Source organism: Gymnoscopelus braueri (genome assembly GCF_963280865.1).
Source record: "Gymnoscopelus braueri genome assembly, chromosome: 15".
Classification (NCBI taxonomy): Eukaryota; Metazoa; Chordata; class Actinopteri; order Myctophiformes; family Myctophidae; genus Gymnoscopelus; species Gymnoscopelus braueri.
This window is the reverse complement of record NC_137620.1, coordinates 28,476,652-28,503,499: the sequence shown is the minus strand read 5'-3', so window position 1 is coordinate 28,503,499 and position 26,848 is coordinate 28,476,652. Positions and strand designations below refer to the sequence as shown.

General features: G+C 43.1%; 1 protein-coding gene across 1 annotated transcript in view; it reads left to right on the top strand.

The window, feature by feature from the left end:
• arap2 (ArfGAP with RhoGAP domain, ankyrin repeat and PH domain 2) overlaps positions 1-26,848 on the top strand; it is a 197,589-nt gene that overhangs the window by 67,783 nt on the left and 102,958 nt on the right. The window contains exons 11-12 of the mRNA XM_080451401.1: positions 6,069-6,175; positions 16,699-16,898. Of these exons, the coding sequence (XP_080307527.1) occupies positions 6,069-6,175; positions 16,699-16,898 (307 nt within the window). The remainder of the gene's footprint in view (positions 1-6,068; positions 6,176-16,698; positions 16,899-26,848) is intronic.

The following is a 26,848-nucleotide window of genomic DNA, read 5'->3' as shown; positions in this document are numbered from 1 at the left end:
TATGTGTTATGCTGATTCAGCAGAACTCATGACTTACAACACATCAGAAGGCATTAAAGCCTGATTTATTATGCTCTTAGTAGCCGACACCTTATGAGCTTGTAGATCTGCTATTTTTGCCGAGCGGCGCTATCGTACGACGGGGTATAAATTAAGCGTGACAAGGGATTATCCGACGCTGCTAGACATTACCCCAGCGAGAATACCATTATGTCAGCATTGATCTGCAGATCTGTCAAAAGACTTCATTCTTAGCTGCATTATATTCAAGTCAACTCCAGAGTCACGCCAGTGTGGCTGCTGGAGGTATCGCCCCCCCCCCCCCCCCACACACCCCCCTTTCTCTTTTCCTCTCATACTCCCTGTCACTCTCCTTTGACTTTTATTTTCTTTAAAAAGCTGCTTCTTTAAAAAGACAACAAATCCACAAAGCGACATGAAAGAAAAAAACTCTAGGCAGCTGCAGGCTGCTGTGAACGCGCTGTGCCTGCGGGAGCGAGCGCTCAACTTCAGGTGCAGGGGAGGCTCCGGAGCCGACTGATTTGAACCTAACTATGAGACATGGGGTTCACAAAGTCATTAATGAGACTATTGCACCAAAATCATAAATCAAAAATACATTTAGTTTTTTTTTTGTCCGAGCGGCCAAGAGGAATGTGCGGTCTGCTGGCCCAGAGTGTTTAAATAGTGTGTCCAGAGCGTGTATGTGTGTGTGTGTACACGTGGGGGTGTGTGGGTGAGCAGCTTCTATATGCCTTGACTTTCACTGCATTCCTCTTAATGTGCGTGGAGTGGTACATAATTGAGGATGACTGTGGTAAATTTAAAGATTTGGAATACATTAGCTGTCAGGAGTGTAAATCCTGTCAGCAGTACCGTATTTTTCTGACTTTTTCCCTTGGCTTCTTATCGACAAAAAATAAATAAAAATAAACTGCCTGGCATTGCATGTTGAACTTAATTACTTTGAGAAATCTGTTGTAAACGTGGTCGCACATTATCCCACTAACACGCACGCACGCACGCACGCACGCACGCACGCACGCACGCACGCACGCACGCACGCACGCACGCACGCACGCACGCACGCACGCACGCACGCACGCACGCACGCACGCACGCACGCACGCACGCACGCACGCACACAAGCGTTTGTTTGACTATGCCTTCCCCCGCCAGACAAAAGAGTGCCTAATCAACAAAGATGGTGTCAATTCATCTCCTCCTTTGTTTGGTATAATGAAGCTGAATTGTTTTGCTGCTGAGCAACAGAAATGTTTTATAGCTTGGGAAGGGGTAGGACAGACTAAGTGTAGTGCCGTTTGCTAGAGATTTGTGATCGTGGTTCCATGAATCCTGGATGAGCGCCAGAGGTGGTGCTTCAAGCACTAAATGCCTCGATTTCACATGTACACAGGTCGAGTACCAATACCAACAAAATGACATTGTACTTGTGACCCCTGGATGACTTGAGAGACAGGTTATGTCTTCTGATTTCATCAGAGGATAAGTTCCTGCAGAATTTCGAGTGCTCTGGCTGTCATCCAGGATTCATAAAAACGTTACATTCTTAAACCTTTTGATTCTGAGACAGAACATTCAGAAAACATCCAAACCCACATTTGAAGGTGGGGATCATCAGGATGCCAAATCTGGTGGGGGGCTGCCCACACCAGCCCCCCTACACGCCTAGGGTGACTGACTGACCTGGTAGTAACCTTGACATGCGGGCAAATGCCAGCAATGAAGCATCACTGAGGCTGCATGCAAACTCTCCCTTCTGCAATCTTGCAGGGGAGCTGAGAGGGTGAGCATTTGGTGAGACAGGGAGTTCCCCTCTCCCCTATATTTATCAAAAGAAAGTGTCTGAAGCTTCCACTGAGATGTCTTCCTTTTGGATCCAACCGGGCCATGGGCGGAATGGACACCTGAGCATTCTTTGCATGAGCATCAGAATTTTGACAGGTTCTGAGGAGAGGCTTCACATGGACCTGCTCAGTACTTAGATGATCGACCCTGCAAGAGAGCTTGTATAAGACTTGACCCTTCTTCTTCCTGGAGGGGGCGGCTGTGGTCCCCATGGCCTGATGCTTGGAATGGCTCATTTGGGTTTGAGGCAACTGGCCCAACAAGGGGATGAGGCCACCGTCACCCGCCAAGAGTTCTGCCTCAATGCCTGAGGCATGTAGTTGCTATTAATGCATGGGTACTGTGAGAGAGGCCCTCCTTAATGTGCTTGAGGCAAAGAGGAACAAAGATCATGTCCAATGCGGGCTGAATACTGTAGGAGCCAGGCAAGGCAGTACAGCAATGATGTTAAGTTATTTAAAGTCTACAACACCAGTTGATGCACACTACTAAAGTTTGTTCACTGTAAAAAAAAAAGAACGAGGTACCATATTCTGGGAGCAGGAGTGAGGACACTGCCTTCACCGACGAAAGGTGGCCATCAATACGAGTTTAGTTTAGTTTATTTTAAATACAAAACAACCCACAGGGTAACAGCAGTTCAATGATAAACACAGAAAAGTCCTAAGACTTATTTCCATTGTGGTCCTCTCACCGGCAACAATTACTTGAAATAAATGACTATCTACCCCTTGACATTCAACCTTTTACAAAGGAACCTTTTCTAATAATGTCTGTTGTCCAAAATAACTCAGACACCGTAAGTTATAACTTCTTTCCAGGGGTCACAAGTGACTTTGTTGGTGCAAGTTAAGTACTCGAACCTGCACATGCGCACAACGGAAGATTCAGTGCTTGAAGCGCTGCCTCTGGCAGTCAGGACTCATGCAGGGATGAAATAGAACTGGCTGTCATGGCATATATTGGCCGAGATGCTTTTATTTTCGCCCGTCTGTCTTCCCTGTGCACGACTCCTCCGCCACTCTGAGGAAGGATTAATAAGCTTCTCTGTCTTTCTCTCTCTCTCTCTCTCTTTCTTTCTCTCTCCCTCCCTGTCCCCTCCCTTGCCGTTGCTGTGCAGTGTGTGTTTTCATGCGCGTGCGTGCTTGCCTGTCTGTCTCTCGCTCCATTTGTGTCATAGTGCTTGAGGCTATAGAAAACGCTCTACTAAGCTGCTTTCACTGAAGAGGGAGAGGAGGGGAGGGACTGTGAATGATGAGGGTGATGATGCTGCTCCTATCCCCGGCTCTCTCTGGATCAGCCCTCCAGAACACACACACAGACGCTAAACTAAGACAGCTCTGTTTAGTTTTTAGCAAGATATCACTATGCTTGCACACGCGCGCACACGCATGTGCACACACACACACACACACACACACACACACACACACACACACACACACACACACACACACACACACACACACACACACACACACACACACACACACACACACACACACTTGAATGATTTTATTTGGATCTGCACAAAAAGCGCAATATATGATGGATCCAAACATTGATCAGAAGAAGGTTACATTATACGGGCAAACCAGATACAACTGCTGCACATGCTTAACACACAGAGGAAAAAAGATAACGAATTGATGACATACTATATACAGAAATTCAACAGTTTTTTTGTCACTCAAGGGTAAATGAAACATCGCCTTCTCCAGATAGACAGACTGCCCATAATAGCTGAGACAGAACACTATTTAGCCAACTTTTTTGCATTTGTCTTTTGCAATCCTCCTAATTGCATGCCGCGGAGCACAAGTTTGTGGACGTGGCCCAGACTCCCAAACACAAGGACAATAAGTTGACGGTTATATCCCAAGGCCATAATACGTTCCACCAAAGGCTGATATTTCATAAAACAAATGTCCATATACAAATCAAATGGGCAGCCTATTTCGAAGATAGTAACGTTTTTTTCTCATTTAGTTAATGAACACAATATCTGGGGTATTTGGAATATCTTGCAGTGAATTGACACACACACACACACACACACACACACACACACACACACACACACACACACACAGCAGGTCCATAATCGCCCTGTAACAGTTTGAGTGAACCTGTCTCATATTATGTCTACATTTGATTTCTGTTCTTCTCTGATCATGTGGAGGCCAACAGAAAATAGGCCAAGCTAGAGCAAATTGTGTTGTCCCTCCACTGAGTGTGTTTCTGCCGCGTTCGTTAGTTTTCATTAAATCAGATGACATTCTACCAGTAGCGCACTAGAAGCTTGCAGTGACTTTAATGAGGCAACGTGTGGCTCTCTCCTCATTAGGGAGGGTCCCTTGCCTGGGTATAAAGGTATAGGTGAGAGACCGTTTGTATTTTGGGGGACCCATGTGTTTCTAGGGCTCTACTCAGGTTGTATTACCCACTGAGGTGTCCTCATTTTACCACTTGAACAAACTTTTTCTGGTCTAACATTTGGACCAAATAAATATCTGCAAGCTCACAATGCATCCCGCTGCAACGTGTTGTGAGCTTGTAGACCTGCTATTTTCAGCAAAGATACTTAATGTCAAGCGAAAATAGAAAGAGCCCTTCGAAATTCTGTGAACTAAGTATAGGGTTTAAAGGGGAATACCACTCATCTCACTTCCAGCTGAAACAGTGCGACTTGTAGTAGTTTATAATGGCATATGGTTATATATCACTTTTCACAAGACATGTACTTGTAGATTATAGTAATCAATTGGCTGAAAATGCTTTAACAAGTCTTAACTTTATATTCAAATCGCACTGTTTTCAGCTTGAAGTGAAATTCCCCATTCAAATTCAATTCAAACAACTTTATTTTCCTTTCGGAAACATACAGTCAATACATATATACCTATGTCACTGTAAAAGACACAAAGTACATTTAAAACTACTACTTAAAAGCATGATAAAACTTAAAAGCATGATAAAAAATATACATATATTATTATCACAATATTCTAGTGAATGAGGTAGTCTAGAGGGCGGGCCAAAGAGTACACCTTCCGTATGTCACTGATCACATGATTCAACAATCAATTATCCAGTTCTAGGTGACATAGAAGGCGGGGGGGAGGGGGGACTTTTTTCCACACAACACCTCTAAGGTATATTCTGACATGGTTCAATGTTGAAAATGAGTGGTATTCCTCTTCAAGTGGTTAACGCGGTTGGAGGGCTCTACTTAGGTTGCATTACCCACCAAGACATCCCCGTTTTTTTTCTTAATAATTACCAAATCTACTGTGAGCGGTGGCAACGATCGAGGGGTTCATGCCATTTCCCGATGACCTCATGGAGGATGAGGAATTGATTACAGACCAATAGGCATGACAGTGAATGTTGACCCGAACAAAATGGGCAAGAAATTGCTTCTCCGGTTTCAGTGTTGGCTCTTTTGTGATTTGTCAATGACCTTTAAACTCTTGGCACCATAATAATGATGCGATTGTTGGCTGCTGGAGAGAGAGCCACTGTAAAAAAAAAAGATAATGGGCCTTATCCATAATGCTCTTTGATGGACCTGCCATTCGCTCCATGGGATTTTATAAGGCTTCCATCCCTGTCATGCGTCATTCTGTCACTCTCCATCGTCTCAAACCCTCCTGTGTTCAATAATTACAAAGATAAATGCATGGATGTATGACTGACAGATTAACCCATTAAGACCGGGAACGCATCTGTGTCACCTTTTTTATTTGAGCTAAAAAGCATTATTTTACACTTTGGCTATTCAAAAATAGCAGATATACAAGCTCGTAGCGCGGCACCGAGTGCCGCGCTACGAGCTTGTAGATCTGCTATTTTTGAAAAATCGTGAAAATGTGTGCAAATCTTTGAATATATATTGTTTAAAGCGAACATTTTTAACTCTATTCTTTACTTCTGGGGGGTCCCTGGAACAAAACATTTTGAGATGGGGGTCCGCAGCCAAATACATACAAGAATACAAGAACCACTGATATAGAAACATACGTTTTTTTCAGAAAACTGTTGGGATTTAGAAGACATTTGTAGAATCGGAACCTCAGGTCTTAATGGGTTAATAGATGAAGTCGATCAATCTGTCAAATAGCTAATCAAACAATCAATAAATAATTCACTCTCTCTCTCTCTCTCCCAATCCCCCCCCCCCCTCTCTTTCTGGATAGGATTATAAAGGAGGCCTGGCCATCACTGAGGTGGAACTGACTGCTGCCCATATCAAAGTCGTGGATCGACGGTGTTTTGAAATCAGCACGCCGTTCAAGAACTTTAGGTGCGTGGATGTCCATCGTTGTGTTTTTTTTTAATGTCTGCATGTTCTTTATGTGTGTGTGTGCTTGGCGTTTTCATGTGCACGAGTGTACTCTAGGTCTTCGTCACCCACTTTTCCCACTCACGTACGGCAAAGCAGTCATTAAAGCGACCAGAGAGAGACAATTAGAGACAGAGAGGGACAATTACAGCAGCGTCACAGCTTGCGCACTCATAGGTGTGCAATGTGTTATATTTTGTCTAATGCAGGGGTTCTCAACCTGTGGGCCAGGACCCCCAGGGGGGTCCCCACATGATTTTGGAGGGGTTCCCAGATGACAGTGAAGTGACAATTTATGGACTTTTAAGACCTTTTTAATCCCCCCCCCCAAAAAAGCAAAGAAAAAGACCCCTACGGCATCAAAGGTAATCAACAAACTAACTGGAGGCAGAAATTGTGAAAATACGCCTCGCAACGTTGTGAGCTTGGCGTTGTGAGCTTGTAGATCTGCTATTTTCGCAATATTTATCAATATTCAAACTAAATTGAATGCCTCAACTCCTACATTCCAAGTGCTTATCAGGGTGGGGGGTCCCCAGTTCAAATATGATTAATTTGGGGGGTCACGGCCTGAAAAGGTTGAGAAACAGGTGACCAATCAGGTGATCAGATTGGGCTATTATAGTTTGATGTGCATAAACCTTTGACCTCAGATAGTCAGAATTGCCTTTACTATTCATACTAGGGCCACTGGGTGATCATGCCAGCCTTGGAAAATGATTCAGTGATTATGTGCCCGAAAATGTTGCCCACCCCCGCTTTAGTGTGATCAAGTCAATGTAGGCCTTTAGGCCCAATTATTACATAATCGCCTAATCACACTTACTTGAGATAAATAAACGCAATTATGTTTTGCATAATCGTCATAATCATTTCCATGTTGAAAATGTTTCATACATTTTCAAACAGTAGTGGAAATAGCAGATCTACAAGCTAAAAATGTTCCCACTATTCACACCTTTTAAAGTTATAACATTATGCAAGTTATTTTATTTCGTTTACAAGGCCTAAAAGCCAAACAGAAATGTTATTTGTATTCATGATGTTCCAACGACAGAAACACAACTACATCGTTAATTGCAATTATTTGAGCGACAAAATGTCATAATTGTTGCAGCCCTACTCTTACAATGTAAACATGGACCCGTAATCTGGTCTGTTTCTACACTGACAGAGCATGAGCAGGATCTCATGATGATGTATTTTTGGTTATTCTGAGACTCATTATCTTCTCCTTTTGGATCCAAATGTGTCATTCAGAAACACACTTGGCCTCCTACCATGCTCAGTTTTAATCTCAATATTCACATCTCGTGAAACATCCAAAACCTTGGCAGTTATTGATCGTCAAGGGCAAATAATATTTCTGTCTGATCTCTGCTTGCAGGGAGTCTCATGATGCGATAAGGCATCATGGCACTGGTAGAGAATGGATTTATTTAGTTATATCAGATTGGCCTTTCTTTCTTTTTGCCTAATCAAGGCCTTGTTCTAACCTTTTAAGACGAAAAAGGATTAAACTGAAGTTCACACCGGTCTCTCTGGACGAACAGGTGGAAATATCAAGGAGACAGATGTATAACTAGATAACACTCTCATCATTCTTCTTTTACATATCCTACTTTTTCTGAATTTCACGTATTCTATAAACTTTTTGGGAAAATAGAAGTAGTTCTTTGCAGATTACAGTAGTTGTATCAGTCCACGGGATGAGCTGAACATGTTGATATGATAAAAAGAAGAACTTTCCATTTGTACTTTGTGCACACTGACATTTGACAGCTGACATAAACTTACTTTGGTTCAGGCAATTTCTTTCTATTTAGACATGGCTGCCTAGAAAGACAAGCATTTGAGTGAGGGCAGACAGGGGAAAAGACAGACTACACTGGTCTACTTCCAGAATTGAAGCAGGGACATAGTACTAAGTATATTATGTGAATTGGAGGCAAAAGTCTTCCAAAAGCCTTTTGGTTCTCTGAAAGCCAAGGTTTCAAATGACACCGAAATATGGTGTCCTGCCACGCACCATCTGTTGTTTACTTATATTAGTGTCCAGTTACATTCACAATTGAACTGAATAGCACATACATAGCATAAGTTGAGTTTAAGGTAATGGTAGATTTTTGGGAGGAAATGTAAAGATAAAGTCCAGTGGATAACAAATTCTCCTCTCAGATAGAACCAAATTATTTGGTCAAAAACTAAACTGAGGTAGTGACTCTGCTGTACTCTCGCGCGCGCACACACACGCACACACGCACACGCACACGCACACGCACACGCACACGCACACACACACACACGTCTGTTTATTCTCTCCTTCTGTTCTGTTCTTTTCTCTTGCCCTCTCTTTCTCTTTCTCTCTCTCTCTCTCTTGCCCTCCACTCTCTAGTTAACTACTTTTGACAAGTAAGACGCGCGAACGCGGGAAGCAAACGCAGCTCGAAAATAACATAGCAAGAAGAAATCTAAAACTGTCCTCAAACTAAGGCGTTTTCAACTTGCCATCCGGCCTGCAATATGCACAAATGACATGGAATTCTTAGATATCCCAATAGATGAACTCGTCTAGATGCGTTTAGATGTTATTTTTGACTGTAGCTGCTATATTTCTCTCAGAGGAGTGTAATTAGTCACCCAGGGGCAGGTGGATTTCAGCCACACTGTTGCACTCTGAGATCTGTCAGCAGCCAATGAGAGCGTGAGTCACATGGGGGCGCGGCTGCACACAGGCAGTGCACACAATACTGCACACAGACACACACACAACCCGAGCACGGCTTCATAGTAAGCTCCACTTGCGCGGAGGCCTCCTTCCGCTGCGTTCGCAATCAGAGTCGTGTATACAGTGTCTGGTATTTATTTATTTTATTTATTATTTTGGTGTCAGCATGTTGGCACTGGAAAAACAGTTCCTTTAAATTGTGTCTGAATAATCCCGGAAGAAGGGATGGGCTGTGAAAGGCAGCCAGACACGAAAATACAATTCTTCATTCATTCATTCATATTCATTCATACATACAGTACAGTATGCACAAACACTAACTAATTACAGTACATGCAGTTTTCCTGTGTGCCGTGTGTGAAGGGACGGCTGTAATAGAATTGCTAATTATTGATCAAGAATTTTTCTTTTAACGATTCCCCTTGAGAGCATAGAACAAACCTCTCACACCATCCCCCCACCCACCACCACCTCCACCCACCACCTCCCCCCAACTCCCTCAGGGTCCACAATCAATGAGCACTCTGCTTGTTTGTACTTTAATAGCCCATTTAAAGAAACAACCGTTACAGATGCCTAGACAAACCCATGTCTTGTTTGTTACGTCTGGTCAACTCATTATTTTCTCTTTCTCCCTATTCTATCTCTTTCTTGCATTCTCTCCCCCCCCCCCCATTTTTTTTTACTGTACTCCTTCCTTCTGCCTCGCATAAAGATTTTTTTGTTTATACATTTTATTTATTTATTATCCGATCGATCTCTTTGTCTCAGCTCTTTAATGGTCCCAACATTGACCCGTTTGTTAATACGCTGGATGTAATTGCGACTTGGCGGTAGGTAAAATTAGAAGGGATTCAAAATGAGCCCCCCCCCCTTCTTCCACAAATAGTTCTGATGAGGTGGCCAAAGTTTTTTTTTAAAATATTTTTTTTTTCTCTTTCCGTTTGCTGCTCTCGCTCACCTTGGATGAAATCGATACGGCTGCCCTGTGGGAACGTAGACTTTACCTGCTCACGGCGGGGATTAGACAGAGGCTCGCCTAATGACGCTAAGCTAGAGAGACTCACTTTGTGGCCACTGCCCGCTAAATGGACAGACAGTCCTGGTCCACTGTGGCACAAGAGGAGAAGAATGTCATTAGTGGAATAAATGGGGACTGTGTGTGTGTGTGTGTGTGTGTGTGTGTGTGTGTGTGTGTGTGTGTGTGTGTGTGTGTGTGTGTGTGTGTGTGTGTGTGTGTGTGTGTGTGTGTGTGTGTGTGTGTGTGTGTGTGTGTGTGTGGTGTGGTGTGGTGGACATTAATGTACTTTAGTGCATGCAGTAAGGGCTCATTGAGAGAATCCACATCACCTCAGTTTGAAGAGAAGTGAAGTAAAGTACACTTCGGTCAGGAACACTTGGCAACAAATGGAGTATACTTGGCGCTGATGGCTGTGCTCTTAAGATGCTCCCTGATTTAGCCAAGCAACATGCTAAATTGAGCCAAATCAGGGAGCACGATACAGAAACGCCACATGGGTATACAAGAGCGAAGATTTGCCAGCAGCAGTGTGTGTGTGTGTATGTTTGTGTGTGTGTGTGTGTGTGTGTGTGAGGGACAACGCTCCACACGTCCCAGACTCTTCTCCCTTCTGGCTCCCAAACTATGGAATGAAATCCCCATTGCAATTCTGCCGTAATCTGAAGACTCACCTCTTCATACTCCACCTCAGCCCGTAGCACTTGCCCTAGCCTTGACGACCTTGCAGGATTATGCAAAGGCTAAACTGTAACTCAGATAGCATGTTATGTAGACAGATGCCGGGTCATTGTTGACCTGGCATCCTATAGTGCGTTTCAATGTAGGCTGATGATATGTTCTTGGTTTACGTATGTGTTATTTATTATTAGATTATTGGTTTACTTTATCATTAGTATTAGTATTACTTTATTATTAGATTACTATTTCTATGCATTTGATGCATTTGATGTATTATGATGTATTATGATGTATTATCTTGTGTCCTTGCTTACTGTAAGTCGCTCTGGATTAAGAGCGTCTGCTAAATGCCTAAACTGTAAACTGAGGCAGCATTGGTGTCGCCGAGTTCAAGTGGAGGAGGGAGCCACATTTAACCCATTGAGACCTGAAGCCGATTCTACATGTCTCCTAAATCGCAACAGTTTTCTGAAAAACGTATGTTTCTATATCAGTGGTGCTCAATCTTTTTCATGTCAAGGACCCCCAAAATTATATGTATTTGGCCGCGGACCCCCATCAAAATATGTTGTTCCAGTGACCCCCAGAAGCAAAGTTAAAATTTGAGTTAAAAATGTTCGCTTTAAAAAAATATATATTCAAAGATTTGCACACATTTTCAAGATTTTTCAAAAATAGCAGATCTACAAGCTCGTAGCGCGGCACTCGGTGCCGCGCTATGAGCTTGTATATCTGCTATTTTTGAATAGCCCAAAGTGTAAAATAATGCTTTTTAGCTCAAATCTAAAAATGACACAGTTCCAGGTCTTAATGGGTTAAAAGGACCACCTTGTTGTGAGAATGGTGTGGTGATCGGTCCGTAGAAATGCATGGCTGATTAGAAACGCTTATTCAATGAGCGCGGGGCTGACAGCTGATTACAGCTGGGGCTTATACAGTATGTTATGACTACCGCGTCCTGCATTTAAAAAAAGTAACACATTGCTTCAATTTGTGTTTGTGTGTGAGATCCGCGGTGTCTCTGTCACTTTCGGAATGCCGAGTAAATAACCATAAATAGTAAATACGCTATATTCACCACAACCAAACCGGCAGCTGCTGCTTCGCCAACAGAGAGACGTCAATTAGCGTGGGTGGATTTTTCTGACAGGAAGCTGCAAGTTGCGCTTGTAAACTAACAGAGGGAAGAGAAGGGTTGACAAATGACAAAACAAAGCCTCAGTCTGCGTGAGTATTGAAACGTTAATGAACGACCTCTCTCTCTCTCTCGCCGCATGTACGGTAAACAGGTTAACCAAACACAACGCTTGTAATCAAAGCGAAGGCTCTAATCAGGTTGTTGTGTGCGAGGGCACACTCAGGCGTAGCGACCGAGAACACCCGGCACCACCCCATCCGCACTGTCGTCTCTGTAAATAAGTAGCATTTCTTCTTATGTGACCTGCAACCGTGTTGCCAGATTTTGCGAGGAAAAACAAGCAACCAGGTCTATGAAAACAAGCCCAAAAGCAGTGACTGGGTCACACTGTAAACCTGTTTACATCGGCTATGAAAAAATTGCAGATCTACAAGCTCACAACAGAACTACAGCTCACAAGCTTGTAGTTCTGCTATCTTCAAAAAATATTGAAAAAAATTGGAATATTTTTGAAACATAACAGCATAAATCTGGCTCGTTACATTTCTCATTGGACCTCTTCTTCTCTTCTGCCATTTTACTCTGAAGGTCGTCTCGCTCCTCGCTCTCCATTGTCAGGAGCGAGGACGTTGGTTTTTTTTGGCCTCAGCTGGGGCTTGAGAGTGTCTCAAGTGTCGTGTCTGTGTAGTTCAAGGCTGTCTCCCTGACTCTCACCTCCCACAGGTCCTCTGTAGCAGTGGTTTTCAACCTTTTTCATGCCAAGGACCCCTAAATTGATATACATTTGGCCGCGGACCCCCATCTGAAACTGTTTTGTGCCAGGGACCCCCATAAGCAAAGATTTGAGTTAAAAATGTTCACTCTGGGGCACAGTGGCACAGTCGGTAGTGCTGTCGCCTCACAGCTAGAAGGTCCTGGGTTCGATTCCCGCAGGGGACGCTGTGGGCGCTGGGGGTGTGTTCTCTCCTCCGCGTCATCAGTGCCCATACCTTAGGTGGCGTTGGCTAAAGGGCCTTTCTGTGTGGAGTTTGCATGTTCTCCCCGTGTCTCCTAGGGTAGGTACCCTCACAAAAAACATGCAGTAATCCTGGTCACTATACTGCCTCCCCCTGGCCAGCCGGGGCGCCTGATGGAGGGGAAGGGAACTGTGGAATAACGTGTTCCTTCCACGCGCTACGTCCAACCAGGGAAACTCTCCCCTGTCAGGTGACAAGAAGGTCAGTTGGCTCTCATGCATTGAAGGAGGCATGAGCTCGGCCCTGTCCTCCCTAGGTTGGCAGAGGGAAGGTAGTGCCCAGGATTACATAGACAATTGGCACTGGGTGTAAAAAATAGGGTTACAAAATCGTGGGATAAAAAAAATAAAAAAAAGTTCACTCTAAAAAATATATACAGTATATTCAAAGATATGCACACGTTTTCGAGATTAAAAATAAATAGCAGATCTGCAAGCTCATAGCGCTGCACTGACGCGACTCCATTTGTCTTTTTTCCCCGTAAATTAATGCCTTACTTCATCACACAAGAGTGTCACACAAAAGCAGTGAAATTGGCAGATCTACAGTAACGCGATGTGAGGTTGTAGCTATTTTAACTTAAAAAAAATAAAAAAAACACCCGACAGCAACACAATCTGATTCCAATCTGGATTGGCCAACAATGTGATTAGCGGCCTGCCAGTTTCAGTTTATTTTTATTTATAGTGCAACATCACCCCAAAGGGTCTCTGTGCACTTCACAACAGTTCATACAACAAAAAAGATATAGTAGCCAGTTTGAACATAGCCTAGGTTCAGCAGATGATGTGAGCAGGCAGCCAGCCAGACAGCCAGCCAGACAGCCAGCCAGACAGACAGACAGACAGACAGACAGACAGACAGACAGACAGACAGATGCTGGCACAGAACGATTGGCACCGAATGTCTGAAGAACCCAATCAACCTATTGATCTGGGCAGGGGGCTACTCAGGATTGGCCAGTTGGGTCCCCCCCCCCACACCCATCTGTTTGACACTTAACTGTCCGCACAGAGACACCGGGTAGAGCCAGACCTGTGGGGTTGCCATGGAGACCAGTGGTCCCACTTCTCCTTAATGTGTCTTTACTTTCTCTCTCTCTCTCTCTCTCTCTCTCTCTCTCTCTCTCTCTCTCTCTCTCTCCCCCCCTCACTCTCAAACTCCAGCACATCCATTGACGCAGATTGGTTGTTATCAGTTCATTTAAAATGTCTTGTATACAGTACAGTACACACACGTACACTCACTCTGACATTTCAACATGCATGCACACATACAGAAACACACACACACACACACACTGGGACCCAGTGAGGGATGCTGCCCTAATGTAAACACGCACGCACGCACGCACGCACGCACGCACGCACGCACGCACGCACGCACGCACGCACGCACGCACGCACGCACGCACGCACGCACGCACGCACGCACGCACGCACGCACGCACGCACGCACGCACGCACGCACGCACGCACGCACACACACACACACACACACACACACACACACACACACACACACACACACACACACACACACACACACACACACACACACACACACAGTCACACAGTCACACAGTCACATGCAGCCTCCCTCCCAATCAGAGCTCTGCAGTGTGTCTGTGATGTGCATCTTTATGTGTGCCGGTTAGATAGTAATAGACATGCTGTGTGTGTGCGTGTGTGTGCGTGCTTGTCTTCTCTCTAGGAGACTAATGAGTGAGAGATATGGTTGGATTAAGAGACGGGGGATTGACTGCAGTCTGTCTGGGCTACTTCACACACACGCACGCACGCACACACACACACACACACACACACACACACACACACACACACACACACACACACACACACACACACACACACACACACACACACACACACACACACACACACACACACACACACACACACACACACACACACACTCAACGTCCCTGATAGACACCCAATTTGGGAGAACTATCACAGTCCCAGGAGAGAGAAAGGCGATGGGAGAGTGTGCGTGTTCAGGCGCAGTGCATGTGTATCTTGGAGTCTTTTTAAATTGAAAACAAGTGCCTGATAGTAAGTGTTCTCTGCGTATTTGTGTGAACAGTACGTGCACGTGTCTTATGTGATGTGCGCACGCACACACACACACTCCCATGTATCCTATCTTTAGGCACAGACTGTAATGTATGTTATTATACAGACCTGTGCGGTGGATGGAGCTTCCGCCCGCGCTCATCTCTGCTCACCACCTCGTTAGAGGAGCCTGCATGGTGCCATGACCTTTCGCAGGTTCTGGGGGGGTCATAGGACCTTCGGCCTGATAGAGGTCACTTTGTGGGTGGATGAGATAGAGAAGCATACTCCCTGTTAGCACCGCTAGTTATCGTAGATCAAGGGGTCTTCAACAGGGGGTCCGGGACCCCTAGCGGGTCCTCGGAGATACTGCAGGGGGGCCGCCAAATCTTTGTGTGATAGGGTCTTCTTTCATTTTTTACACTAACCACTTGAACCCTAGCATCCCTATTCTGAGGGGAACGTTAGCCGAAAATAGCAGATCTACAAGCTCACAAGGCCTCGCAGCGCGAGGCCTTGTGAGCTTGTAGATCTGCTATTTTTGGCAAAGAGGTTTGGTGTAGAGGGAAAAAAGATCTGAACAAGTACCGAGCCAAAGGTGAAGTTTACAAAGTATTGAGGGTTTAAGTCGTTAAATGTCTGAAAACACACATTTAACATGAATCCAATATGTATAGTGTGGGGTCCCTGCTTCATATCTCTCTCAGCTAGGGTGTACTTGGCCTGAAAAACGTTGTAGACTCCCTGCTGTAGATGCATGTGATGTGATGAAAGTCCCAATGAAAAGTCAGATTACAGCGCCAGCTCTGATGCATTCCCATTTGGCTGCCTGCATAAAACTAACTAACTAAAACAAACATAACATATGAATGTATTGTATATAGGATCTGTGAATGGATCAGCCTTAATAGCACACATGCCTTTTGAATTATCTGGTTTTATTCTCAGCTTCTAAACTGTTTAGTTGTTTTTTATTTTTGTCAGCTGTTCCGACTTATTGTGACTAGCATCCATGAGGACTTGTAAATTAAAATCCTATACCCTCCATTTAATTTAACCACTTCAACCCTTTATACTATGTTGACTGATTGATTGATTGATTGATTGATTGAATACTTGTATTAGTCAGAAAGGTGAACAGAACGTGTTACAGTAGGACATTAAAGCAAAAAGGATAAGACAAACACGTCCTGGGGACTTGGTCCCCCAGAGGACTTATCCATGGCCCACTCCTTTTTTTACTCCCCTCTACACCAAATCTCTTCTCTGAAAATAGCCGATCTGTAAGCTCACAACCCATCGTCTTGTGAAGATCAGCTGTTCTAATGTTCGCCTATTTCACTGAATGTTCGCCTATTATGACATGCCCAGAATAGGGATGATAAAGTTATTGTCCAAAATGCCCTTTTTCGGCATTCCTGGACACTCTATCATGTCAAATGGACTTGACCAGCTGTACCATGGACTTGTTAAAGATTGTGCCACCGTGGCACCGAATTGCGGTGTTCTTGTTCTAAATTGCACTGTTGTACACTATACATATATTCTTTGTCCAAAAACTGCTGAAAAGAAACTGAACTGAACTGCACTGAAGACATTGTGATTAACAAATCATTTACCACAAACACACATAGACACACTGCTGTTAGTGTCAAGACTACAGAAGATCCCACAGACCCACGCAACCCTGCCAGGCGATACTATACTGTTTAATTGCTCTCTCGATTCAAATCAATAATGGTGGGGTGTTGTCTGTGTGTGTGTGTGTGTTTGTGTGTGTGCACGTGCGTGTGGATGTTGGGGCAAAAAAAAAATCAATGGTTTACAGCTTCACGGCCGAGTCAGAACGGGAGAGGGAGGAGTGGATTGAAGCAGTCCAGGAATCGATCGCGGAGACGCTTTCCGACTACGAAGTGGCCGAGAAGATCTGGTTCAACGAGGCCAACCGGATCTGTGCCGACTGCCACGCCCCGCGTCCGGAGTGGGCGTCGGTCAACCTGGTGGTGGTCATCTGTAAGAAATGTGCAGGTAAAGCAGAACGGTATTGGAGGATGGTGTGTGGTTTCTCCTTTTGGTTGTTTAGTTCAGTGGCTCTGGCAAGCGCAGAATGCTTTGTACCGCAAGCAGACCTGATCGCGTCCAAACGCATGCAGTTGTAGACACACGTGCAGTCATATGCACTCGCATGCACTTGCGCGAATGTCAATGTGTGCATGCACAGTGTAGGAAATATGCACACACTTGTGCACACGCCCACAATTCCTGCCCCTTTAACAACCCATTAAGACCTGAGGCCGATTCTACAAATGCCCATCAGTTAGTTCTCACACTTTCACGATTTTTCAAAAATGTTCAAAAATAGCAGATATACAAGTGACGCGCTGCAAGCTTGTATATCTGCTATTTTTTAATAGCCAACGCTAACATCTAAAATGACACAGATGCTTTCCCGGTTCGAATGGGCTAAAGCAGTGATGTCAAACTGGTGTTTCGCGGGCCGTTTGTGGCCCGCGACGTCGTCAAATCTGGCCCGCGAGGTGATTTGAAAAAACGGCATTTAATACTACCTCTAATGGAAAAAAAACGAGAGAGAAAAAAAAAAGGCAGAAAAAAACGCCAGCGCCCAGCAGCTCCTTACTGGCTGCCTGGGGGTTGAATACTGGACAAACTTGTTATGTGAGAACAATGACCAAGCCGTGAAGCCACAGCCAAGGTCATTAACATACAGAGGACCATCACCATTCAACTCTACCTGAGAGAATGCTTTTTCAACAGCATCACAAATCCGGTAAAACACCATTGTATGGAGAAGTATATGTCAGTTGCGTCTCTCGATCATCTGGAGGAGTAGAGAGTGGCTGCATTCCTCCCCACAGCCCGCTCCCCCCACTTTGTAACCAGTGTTGCTGTTCTAATCTTGAAAGTTAGAATCCATTTGTCAGAGGGTGTGACATTAGTAGGATAACCAGCGAAGAGCCTGCGCAGGGCTAAATAATTAACACCAGCTGTGAACGATTGACTGTGTGTGTGTGTGTGTGTGTGTGTGTGTGTGTGTGTGTGTGTGTGTGTGTGTGTGTGTGTGTGTGTGTGTGTGTGTGTGTGTGTGTGTGTGTGTGTGTGTGTGTGTGTGTGTGTGTGTGTCTTTCTGAAATGAAACTGAAAGCAATAACCGTTTTTTGATGCGCAACACAGCCCTCGTTTAAGTGAATTGCTTTCACCTGCTGTTGCTGTGTGTTGCGTGCGCAACAGGGCATATCTCCGCCAAGCCAGAGTGACCTACCCAGGCCCATGAAATTCATATGCAGGCATAGTAGCCAATTAGAATGAAATCTGCAAAAACTGACTCATATACTGATACAGAACCATATATTGGCTATATATTATCGTTGGAAATCTTGTATGTTCCTTTTTTTTATTATTATTTAAAACAATTTAAAATCGTGAAAATAGCCAAAATTACAACACCAAAGGCCAAGTGGCCTTGCCCCTAAAATGACGAAATTCCAGGCCTGATTACTGCAGACATTATATTGCCTTTTGTTAGGCTATTCAATGTTAGTTTTAATTTCTTGAAATCATTTATTTAATTTGCAATACTTCAACTGTATGGCATGCTAAGGTTTTGAGACATATTGTATTATATTACTACACAATAGTAAATAAATAATTCTAAAAATATGCTTTAAATAAGTGATCTATGGATTATAGTTATGATAAGTGTTGCCATAATCATGTAGCTCTACAACAGAGGCATAGCCATGACAAAAATGGTACAAAATAATATTTAAGAAAATGTATATATATATTTTTTAAATAATCATTTTCAGCCACTCGGCCAAGTGTTTCCTATATTCGGTATTCGGTTTCGGCCAAGAATTTGATATACTGTAGTTATAGCAGTGACTCAGGTGTAGTGGAGTAGAAGTAAAAGTACTGGAAATACTCTAGTAAAGTAAAAATACCTCAAATCTTTACTTAGGTACAGTACTTGAGTAAATGTAATTAGTTACTTTACACCACTGTTCTATAAATCTAATTATTTAACCACCCACACACATTACCAGGTATTGTTTAACTTCAAATTGAATTATTCTACTTAAAATGGTTTATTATTATCATTATTATTATTATTATTATTATTATTATTATTATTATTATTATTATTATTGTTATTATTATTATTATTATTATTATTATTACAAATGGCATTGTTTGTTTTTAATGTCAATAATTAAAGTAGCTATTCTTCTTAATACATAAAAAAAAAAGAAGGTGATATGCATAGTTAGTAGCAGTGTCTGAGTGCGTGTGAGCGCGCATGTGCGCCCGCAACTGGTTCCGGCCCCCATCAAGTCACCATTTGACCAATCTGGCCCTCACCCCAAAATGAGTTCGACACCCCTGGGCTAAAGGCAGGGAAACATTTAAATGCTGGGTATTCAAATGATGTGGAAAATAGTATAATTTGTCATTCTCATAAACAATAAATGTGTTATATTTTGGAAACCTGTATTTGAACTTCTTAGGGTTAACCCTTCTATATCCGCCCCGCTCCAACATGCAACAAAACCATCCAGTAAATAATATTTTTGTGATGCCAGGAGTGGAACAATTCCACGGTGGTAAACTCACACAAGCTCCATATAAACAAATACAAGGATACTTATGTCATCAATATACATTTAATTTCACACGTTACCAGTCGAAAGGCTGGCAAAATATAGCTGCTTTGAATGCCAGACGTTTACAATGTACATTTACAGGCCAATATTATACCACAGCCAGCCCAGTACGGTATCAGCTAGCAACTTACTCCACACTCATAATGTCATGATTGATGATGAGACAGCTGCAATTTCAGCATTAATGGAGAACTGTTCGCATATTAAGTTATTTCCATATAATTCCCCCCTTTTTTTCTCTCTTTTACATCTGATATTGTTGTTTAGAGATGGACTGGCATGTAAATATCTGAAGTTGTCCTACCTTTAAGTCATTTGATTTATGAGACATTAAAAAGATTCACTTTCGCCAAGCTGAGTTGATGGATAGTGAAGTTAAACTGAGAGAGAGAGAGACAGACAGACAGACCCAGAGAGAGAGAGAGATAATACATTAACATTGTTGCATAGCAGCAGCCGTCAGCAGAGCACAATGTAAACACCCAAACTGATGGCTTATTAACCCATTGAAAACCGGGAACGCATCTGTCACTTAAACAATTATTCTATACTTTGGGCTATTCAAAAATAGCAGATATACAAGCTCATGGTGTGGTACCGAGTGCCGCCCTATGAGCCCTTCTGCAACCTACAGAGCAGGCTGATCAATCAATTATATATGGCAAGATTTTCTGTTTACAATACCTACACAAAGAGTGGGGTGGTGTTGGGGGCGGGGGGTAGTACATGAAAGTTGGGTCTTTATCCACGTAACCACTTAGAGCCTCTATACTTAGTATAGAGTATATACTAAAAAGGAATTGAGTTGGCACTCTACTTGGTATGCTCTTTGTGAGCTTGTAGATCGGCTATTTTCAGGCAAATGTGAAATATACATTGTTGTACGATGAATAGCAAAAATACCCGAACTACAAGCTTATAATGACATGCCAAAAGTAGAGGTGCCAGCAGGTTGGAAGTGTTTTGGAGAGTTTAAAGGCGTCATGGTCTGAAAGTTGAAAGAATCTTAAAGTGAATGTTTGTTTGTGCTCGAGTCTATGTGTGTGTGTGTGTGTGTGTGTGTGTGTGTGTGTGTGTGTGTGTGTGTGTGTGTGTGTGTGTGTGTGTGTGTGTGTGTGTGTGTGTGTGTGTGTGTGTGTGTGTGTGTGTGTGTGTGTGTGTGTGTGTGTGTGTGTGTGTGTGTGTGTGTGTGTGTGTGTGTGTGTGTGAGAGAGACAGAGTATGTTGTTCTCTGACCTGGAGGCTCAATTGGGGGATAAGATCTCAGGTGATAAGCCACTTATGGGGGCTTGGCGTCTGGCCTGTGGTCTCATTCTAATCTCTTTGGCCATGCTGCCGGATGACTGAGATGAAATGACAACAAAGATTAGGCCACCGGGGCCTGGAGCCGCTCCTTGATACGCTAAACACGATTAGAGCGGGGACAAACATATTGATGGATGGTGGGTTGTGGGGGTTGGGAGTGGGGGGTGGGGGTGTCCACTGTCCTCTGGTCACGGTGGTCATCAGTTTACTGTACAGTGTGACTTCCGTCTGTGTTTGAGATGTTCTCTATCCCATTTAGACCTGAGGCCCATTCTGACAATTGCCTTCTACTTTGGTAGTTCTCAAACCTTTTCGTGATATACTTTTCGAAGATTTTTTATTTATTTTTTACAAAATAGCAGATGTATACAAGATAACGGCACTATGGGCTTGTACATCTGCTATTTTTGAATAGGCAAAAGTCTAAAATGACACACGCTTTCCCGGTTTTAATGGGCTAACTCAGTGGGAATTAAGGTGGAAAAATGGAGCGAGGGGATTATAGCGTACCGGAGGCATACACAGTCCAGAGTGTTCATTTAATCCATGTGTAAAAACAAACGTACCCATTTTTATACTCTGTATGAACACTGTGGATTTTGCAGTGTGCATGCATGTTACATTCATCAAAGTACGCCCTTTAAAACACATGTTGACACGTCATTCCTTCCTTCCTGGCGTTCTAGGCCGCTTTTCTGTATACCCACAATCCCCCCCTCCCCGAATCCATCGAGCGGCCTGAGATAGCTTCTTCTCGGAGAAGCCGTACGTTTTAATTTGCTCCTTCACCTTGCCTCCCGACAAGCACTGTGTAATTGGCACGCCTCAGATTTTCTCAACATCCCCCCCCGTTTCAAAAGCCCTTAAATGATTTCATTTGCAGGGATGTTTAATATTACATTTTGTCGACACTCTGGGAGAGAGAGAGAGAGAAAGAGAGAGTGAGGGAGGGAGTGAGATTGAGTGATCCTAGCCACTGTTGGTCTGCGCGGCATGCACGCTCTTTAACCCTTTAAGACCTCAAGGCAAGGCAAGGCAAGGCAAGGCAACTTTATTTATGTAGCACTTTTCATACACCAGGGCAATCCAAAGTGCTTTACAGAATACAAAATACAGTAACAAGTGCAACAATGCACTTTAAAAAAAAAAGAGGATATCATTAAATTAAGATAAAGAGCATATAAATTATAATAAATACTCCCACCTTTGAAACAAAAAATAATAGCCGATTCTACAAATGTGTTCTAGTTGAAAAAATGTTTTCATGTCAAGCACCGCAAAATGTATATGTATTTGGCGGAGGACCCCCATCTCAAAATATTCTGTTCCAGGGAAGATTTGAGTTACAAATGTTCGCTTTAAAAAAATATATATATACACACATTTTCATGATTTTTCAAAAATAGCAGATCTACAAGCTGAGCTTGTACTGTATATCTGCTATTTTTGAATAGCCAAAGTGTAAAATAATGCGTTTTAGCCAAAAATCCAAAAATGACACACAGATGCGTTCCCGGTTTGAACGGGTTAAATTAGACAGCGGTCCGTTTGGAATATCAATGACGGCGCAGACTTTTAATTAGTGCTCCGGTGTCATGGACAATAAAGAGAAATGGTGAATGAGAGGAAGAGGAAAGGCGTAATGAGAGGACTAATGGTAAAAAATTATCCCAGATTGCCTTTCTTCTGTGCGTGCCAGGGCAGAATGAAACGGGGGTTTTGAGCGAAGCTCCGGGGGAATTTTAATAGTCTGGTGGTATAGCTTCTAGCCCCTGTGATGGTGTGAGCATGTGTGTGTCACACTTTTTCTGCTCCCACAGTTTGCCCTCGTTTACTTCCACATAAGGGACTCTGTCTGTCCTTTGACACAGACACATTCCTCCCTACATCGCCACACATGCACATTCATCCAGTGATGTAAGAAGTACTTCTTTTTTTTTACTTAAGTAAAAGTATCAATACTGCAATGTAGAGTCCGGAATTAAAAAATTACTTAAGTAAAAGAACAAAAGTTTTGGTATCAAAATGTACTTAAAGTACCAAAAGTAGAACGTACGCGCATTATGCAGAATGTCCCATTTCACAAGTTTTCAAATCTATAAAATGTATAAAAATCTTTTGAAAATACCAGATCTACAAGCTCACAATGCGTCGCATCGCGACGCATTGTGAGCTTGTAGATCGGCTATTTTCAAATAGCCAAAGTATGTAGGGCTGAAGTGGTTAATGTATGTTTTGTAACATACGGCAGTGGCTCAGGGGTAGAGTGGCCGGTAGAGCGGCCGGATGGAAGCCTTGAGGTTTCCAGTTCGATCCCGGGCTCCCCCAGAAGAGTTAGTGTTGAAGTGTCCTTGAGCGAGACGCTGAACCCCTAACTGCTCCCGATGAGCAGGTTGGTGCCTTGCATGGTTTCCTCCGCCATCGGTGTGTGAATGTGTGTGTGAATGGGTGAACGTAATGCACAATCTACTGGATGTAAAGCGCTTTGGATAAAAGCGCTATATAAATGCACTGTTTATCATTTACCATTTACAACATTTTTCAAAGGATTGTAGTGGAGTAAAAAGTACAATATTTGAAAATTGGAAACACTCCAGTAAAGTAAAAAAATCCTGAAAAGTGCACTCAAGTGCAGTACTTGAGTAAACGTACTTAGTTACTTTGCATGCACCTGCCCGCCTTCCTAATCTCCCGTCTTTCCCTCGCTTCGCTCTACCCTTTCGCCCCACAATCAAACACAACCTGTCAAGTTATAAGCAAAGATGTTGTATGGAGAACGATGGGCACCCCCCCCCTCCGCGCCTCACGTAACTGCAGTAAAACTCCTTCATCTCCGAAAGCAGCTCACGGACGGAGGCAGCTGCCAGCAACAGTTGCCACGGTAACGTTAAATGCAGGGCTCTTTGTTTATCTCCTCTCCGTTTTCCCTCCCAACTCGTCCTCATCCAGCGAGAGAGAGAGCCGCTGAAAAGCCATGGAAGCAAAGTGGGGTCTGAAAGGTGTGGATGGAGTATAGCGCTGTGCAACACAAAACTTGTGCCTCGATTGCGATTGATGAAAAAAATAAACAGTGAAAATAGCTGATCTACAAGTTCACAGAGCTTGTATATCTGGCTTTTGCTGTAGATGGGTTCCTAGATTGACAATAACGTGCCCAAAATAGAGACCCCTGGGGTTAAAGTGGTTAACGGCTGCATTACAGTAAAATGAGCTGTGTTATTTGCCTTTGCCAATTCAATTCAGTTATTATACAGTGTAGGCAATACTGATGATTATTTATCAAACAATCACAAACATTTACACATTTAATTTGGTAAATAATGACATTTACCCCCCCCCCCCCACACACACAATAATATTATTATAATATAAAATAATATATAACGCAGTATTATTGTCGCAATATCGACGTCGAAGTATTCGGTCAAAATTGTTGCTCGGCCCTACTTAAACAGCATGCTACCGTATGTAGTCCATGAGCCAGAGCCCCAAAATTGAGCAATTATTATCGAAAGAGTGGGCAAAACCAAACCTATATTAAATTGTTCAGAGGGTCAATACGAGTAAATAAATGTATGATAACCTCACCACAGGAGCAGCTTTTTCATGGTTATCACACATTTTGTAATTTTCCCCATACGTACATGACAGGTCAAAAAATGACAACATTTTAAAAAGAGTTATAATGAAACTGCCTGAGTTGATTACTTACATGAAGACGATGATTTATCGTATTACAAGTTTTCTGAAATTGTATATTTAAATATGCAAATTAGGCATTCAGTCCATGAGCCAGAGCCCCAAAATTGAGCCAGATGTTGAATATTCCCTCGTTAAAAACCTTTGACTCCAACATCTTAACAAAATGAAATAAGTATGTTGACTCTGGCTTTGTCCAATGTTCCAATGTTGATTCTGGAAAGTTATGCAAATTTGGGCATATTTTCCTAATGCATAATTTGCATATTTAAATATACAATTTCAGAAAACTTGTAATACGATAAATCATTGTCTTCATGTAAGTAATCAACTCAGGAAGTTTCATTATGATAACTCTTTTTAAAATGTTGTCATTTTTTGACCTGTCATGTACGTATGGGGAAAATTACAAAATGTGTGATAACCATGAAAAAGCTGCTCCTGTGGTGAGGTTATCATACATGTATTTACTCGTATTGACCCTCTGAACAATTTAATATAGGTTTGGTTTTGCCCACTCTTTCGATAATAATTGCTCAATTTTGGGGCTCTGGCTCATGGACTAATGTAAATAAACCTCAGTGCTAATGCTCTCCTTCAGAGCGTGTCTGCACAGTGACCCCTTTGCCCGCGACGGTGCTTAAAGGAGCACTTCACCCCTGGAAGAAGTTTTCGGTCTTTTAATGAAGTTTAGGAGTGAAGAAACAAGATCCTGGGTTTTTTTTTGTGAATAATCTGTGTTTTTAGATATCTAGTAATGTTCGCAATATTCGTGACGTTATTTGCATCATGAGAGATTGGTCTCATTCCTTTCCGCACTACATGTCTCGGCGTGTCTCAGTCAGACCATCTCAAAAGACAGCCCCAATGGGGTGTCCGTAACACTTTGTTCAACCTTCTTTCCCCACTCGGCCACTCCCATTAGCTGCGGCCAGCGGCCCTTGCAGAGTGAGTCATTACTTTACCTGAGTTATCTTCTGATAGTTGTACTTGAATGTTGACATGAAATAATAATCCTGTGTAGTGTTTCATAAGCGCAAGCTTGAAAAAAAAAATACAGCGTGGAGTAGCAGCGCTGGTAAACAAACACCGTCACGAAAGGCTAGGATCATAATACCAAGGATGTGACAGTGATGTCAATACTATGCGACACGGAAGTGAAACTGCATGAAGATACTGAGGATGTCCCAGTGATATGACATCACTAACGAATCCTTGGACATATATGTAACTAGCTGAACGTTTGCGAGGACAGCCAGTGTTGCCAGATATTGTGAGAGAAATAAGCAGCCAGGTCTATGAAAACAAGCCCAAAAGAAAAATAACTATGCCAAGAGCACTTTACCTAGACATGGGATATTATATATTTGAAAATTGCTGATCTACAAGCTCACAACGCTTCGCAACCCATTGTGAGCTTGTAGATCTGCTATTTACAAAAAAATCTTGAGGGGGAAAAAGTCCAAAATGTGGATTTTTTTTTTTTTTGCAAAATATTTTTATTTGCTTTTCAAAATGTGGAATATTTTTGACACATATTTGTTAGGGGCTCCCTGCCACAAATTATAATTTCAGATGGGGGTCTGTGGAAAAATACATGAACATGTTTGAGAACCACTGGTTTAAACAGCAATCAAAACATTTGGAAACAAGCCCAAATATCAACTACATTTTAGAAAGAAGCCGCTTATAATAAGCAGACATGGCGACACTGGCATGCTGTTTGGATGTTATTGTTATAGATCACACCCACATGGAACCTCCCCTGCCACAAGGCACCAAAGCATTCTGGGAGTTGAAGTTATAGGCAGTGATACGCTGTGGTCCCCCTGTGGTCCCCCCTGTGGTCACCCCTGGAACTTCTTCCAGGGGTGAAGTGCTCCTTTAACCTGAGCATAGAAATGGCATCAAAGCGATAAAGTCTCAAATCATTACCGCAAGAAAGTAAATTCCCATTTGCAAGCATACAGTGATTTGCCTCCCGATGTGTTATGCATGCGTGGTCCGTCTCTGGCCATGAGCAACACCAGAAGCCTCCTCCTGCTCCGCGTTCACCCAAATAAATAGGCCGAGCAACCAACAACAATGAATTACTCATGATTCATTAGCAATTAATGGCCCTCGTTTGGTGCTTTCATTTCCAATTAGCAGTGCTGGAGGGGCTCAATATGACTGGTGTGAGTGAGAGAATAAGCTCACAGTCACGCTCTATTTGCCTGTATTGTAAACTGACTGCTGCTTAGTACTCATCCCTTCACTTCACACTGTGTGTGTGTGTGTGTGTGCGTGTGC